Source organism: Carlito syrichta, unplaced genomic scaffold (assembly GCF_000164805.1).
Source record: "Carlito syrichta isolate Samal-C Ts95f unplaced genomic scaffold, Tarsius_syrichta-2.0.1 Scaffold303228, whole genome shotgun sequence".
Classification (NCBI taxonomy): Eukaryota; Metazoa; Chordata; class Mammalia; order Primates; family Tarsiidae; genus Carlito; species Carlito syrichta.
This window is the reverse complement of record NW_007247324.1, coordinates 259,706-261,627: the sequence shown is the minus strand read 5'-3', so window position 1 is coordinate 261,627 and position 1,922 is coordinate 259,706. Positions and strand designations below refer to the sequence as shown.

At 45.5% G+C, this 1,922-nt stretch overlaps 1 protein-coding gene across 3 annotated transcripts in view; it reads right to left on the bottom strand.

Moving 5' to 3' along the window:
• GPATCH2L (G-patch domain containing 2 like) overlaps nt 1–1,235 on the bottom strand; it is a 46,140-nt gene extending 44,905 nt beyond the window's left edge. For all 3 annotated transcript variants that reach the window (XM_008058146.2, XM_021712394.1, XM_021712392.1), the window contains exon 1: nt 566–1,235. In XM_008058146.2, coding sequence (XP_008056337.1) covers nt 566–1,227 — 662 coding nt within the window. In that variant the 5' untranslated portion in view covers nt 1,228–1,235. The remainder of the gene's footprint in view (nt 1–565) is intronic.
• Nucleotides 1,236–1,922: the final 687 nt, after the last annotated feature.

Below are 1,922 nucleotides of genomic sequence, written 5' to 3'. Positions count from 1 at the left end.
CACTCATCTCAGCCTCCCAAAGGCGCGGGATTACAGGCTGAGCCACCGAGCCCGGCTCAACCACAACTCTTAATGAGGACAGGAGTTTACCAGGAACATTTAAAAACTTCACGTGCCTGCAGCATCTGCCCTCTCCCTCTCTCTTCTCCTCCCCTCTCTCCCTCATATACATACACACACACACACACACACACACACACACACACACACACCAGCTTTTGTTGAGACTAATTCTAAAGAACAATATCTATGTATGAACTATATGGCATAACAAGCAGCAAATTGCTTTCTAAAATAAAATTCCTGGTTGTGGATTTGAAGTACTCGTTTTAAGCAATTTTGGGAAACATGTTTCTATTACATACAGCCTTCACAACAGAGGGAAGTGGATTCATGAACAGTACTTTAAAAAACTAGAGATAAACTACCGATTGATGAAAGGAAGGTTACAAAGCCAATACCAGAGTGACTGGTTTGAAAGACAGTAGAACGCATCAGGACTGTGGATTTGCACTTTTGGTAAAATGAACCAGAAAAGTCTTTGACTTAGTAAGGGAGATCTCACCATTCGGACATGTTTTCATCAGAGCCCTGTTTCTGTTCATCTGCCTCACACTCCATCCTTTCTTTCCTTGCTGTTTTGCTTAAGAAAGTTCTATTTTCTGCTGATTCACACAACCCAGGGCCTGAGGAGGTCCAGGGAGTATTCTCCTTCCAGCGGGACAGACGCTGCTTCTTAGCAGACTTGAACCTGCAGCCTCTCTCATAGCTCCAATCGGACACCTTCAGCTTCTGCTGAAGGCTGGCAGCCACCTCTGATGTCACTCGCTTCACCTTCCGCCGGCGCCTGAGTGGTCGACAAGGTGCATTTTCTGTAAAGGAGTCAGATTCATGCCAAGAATGTTGCTTACTCTTAACAATGGCATTGAGAGCTGGGTGCCGTTTGGCTACCATTGTGTCATCAGAGTCACTAAAATTGGTGACTGGGGCCACTTCTCGACAGTCCTTAGTGGCCTCATCCAGACTTGACTCAGAGGCCTCACTGTAGCAGCAGGTATGCTCTGCCAGGTGAGTGAAGTCAGAACGACGCTTCCGGCCCCGGCGCTTCCGAAGCTGCCTCCTCTGCTGCCGAGGGCTCAGGGCCATTTCCCCCCACAGCTCACCGAGCTTGCTCTGCTCAGATGTCTGCTCCAAGGCTGAGGCTAGGTCATGTACCAGCTCATCCATGAGGCCGCATCTGTCAAAAGAGGTTGGGGGGGGGGAAGAAAGAAAAAGGAAGCCTGAATAGGATCTGTTGTCTAGTCTTATAAAATAGATCACAGCACTCCAGAGTCCTGCCCACCTATAGAAAACCAAGTCATTTTTCATCTGACTACACTTAGACTCTGTTCCTACCATCTACACTCCCCTAAGCCACTAAAGATAGGTGCTTGGCACCTGCTAAATGCCAAAGTCAGTATGCCCTTAAGCACAAAAACTTAAACATTCAACCAATAAAAAATGGAATATTAGCAAAAACAAGCAAACAACTCAGGGGACTAGATAGATCCTTCTTTTTTTCCCAATTAAACTTGTCACAGAAGTATCCAGTCATGAGATCCAAAAAGATTAGAGAATGTCTCATCAGACAGGAGCAGAAAAACACACAACTTCAAAATCACAGTAAGGTGGTAGGGCTTAGTCTCACCGCTGTATTGAGAATGGATGAAAAACTGTTCTGTGGTCGGGGTCACTGCTGACAATAATCATGGAAGAGAACAGAATGACAACTTAGTGACACAGTTTAAGGAAGATAACTTGCAGTTTTACTGACCCAAGAATGTGTAGTGGCCCAGATTTGTACTTAGAACGGAAAAAAGAGACTTAGTTTGCACCCATTCTGGTACCAACTACCACTCGGAAATTACCAGATATAGAATCTT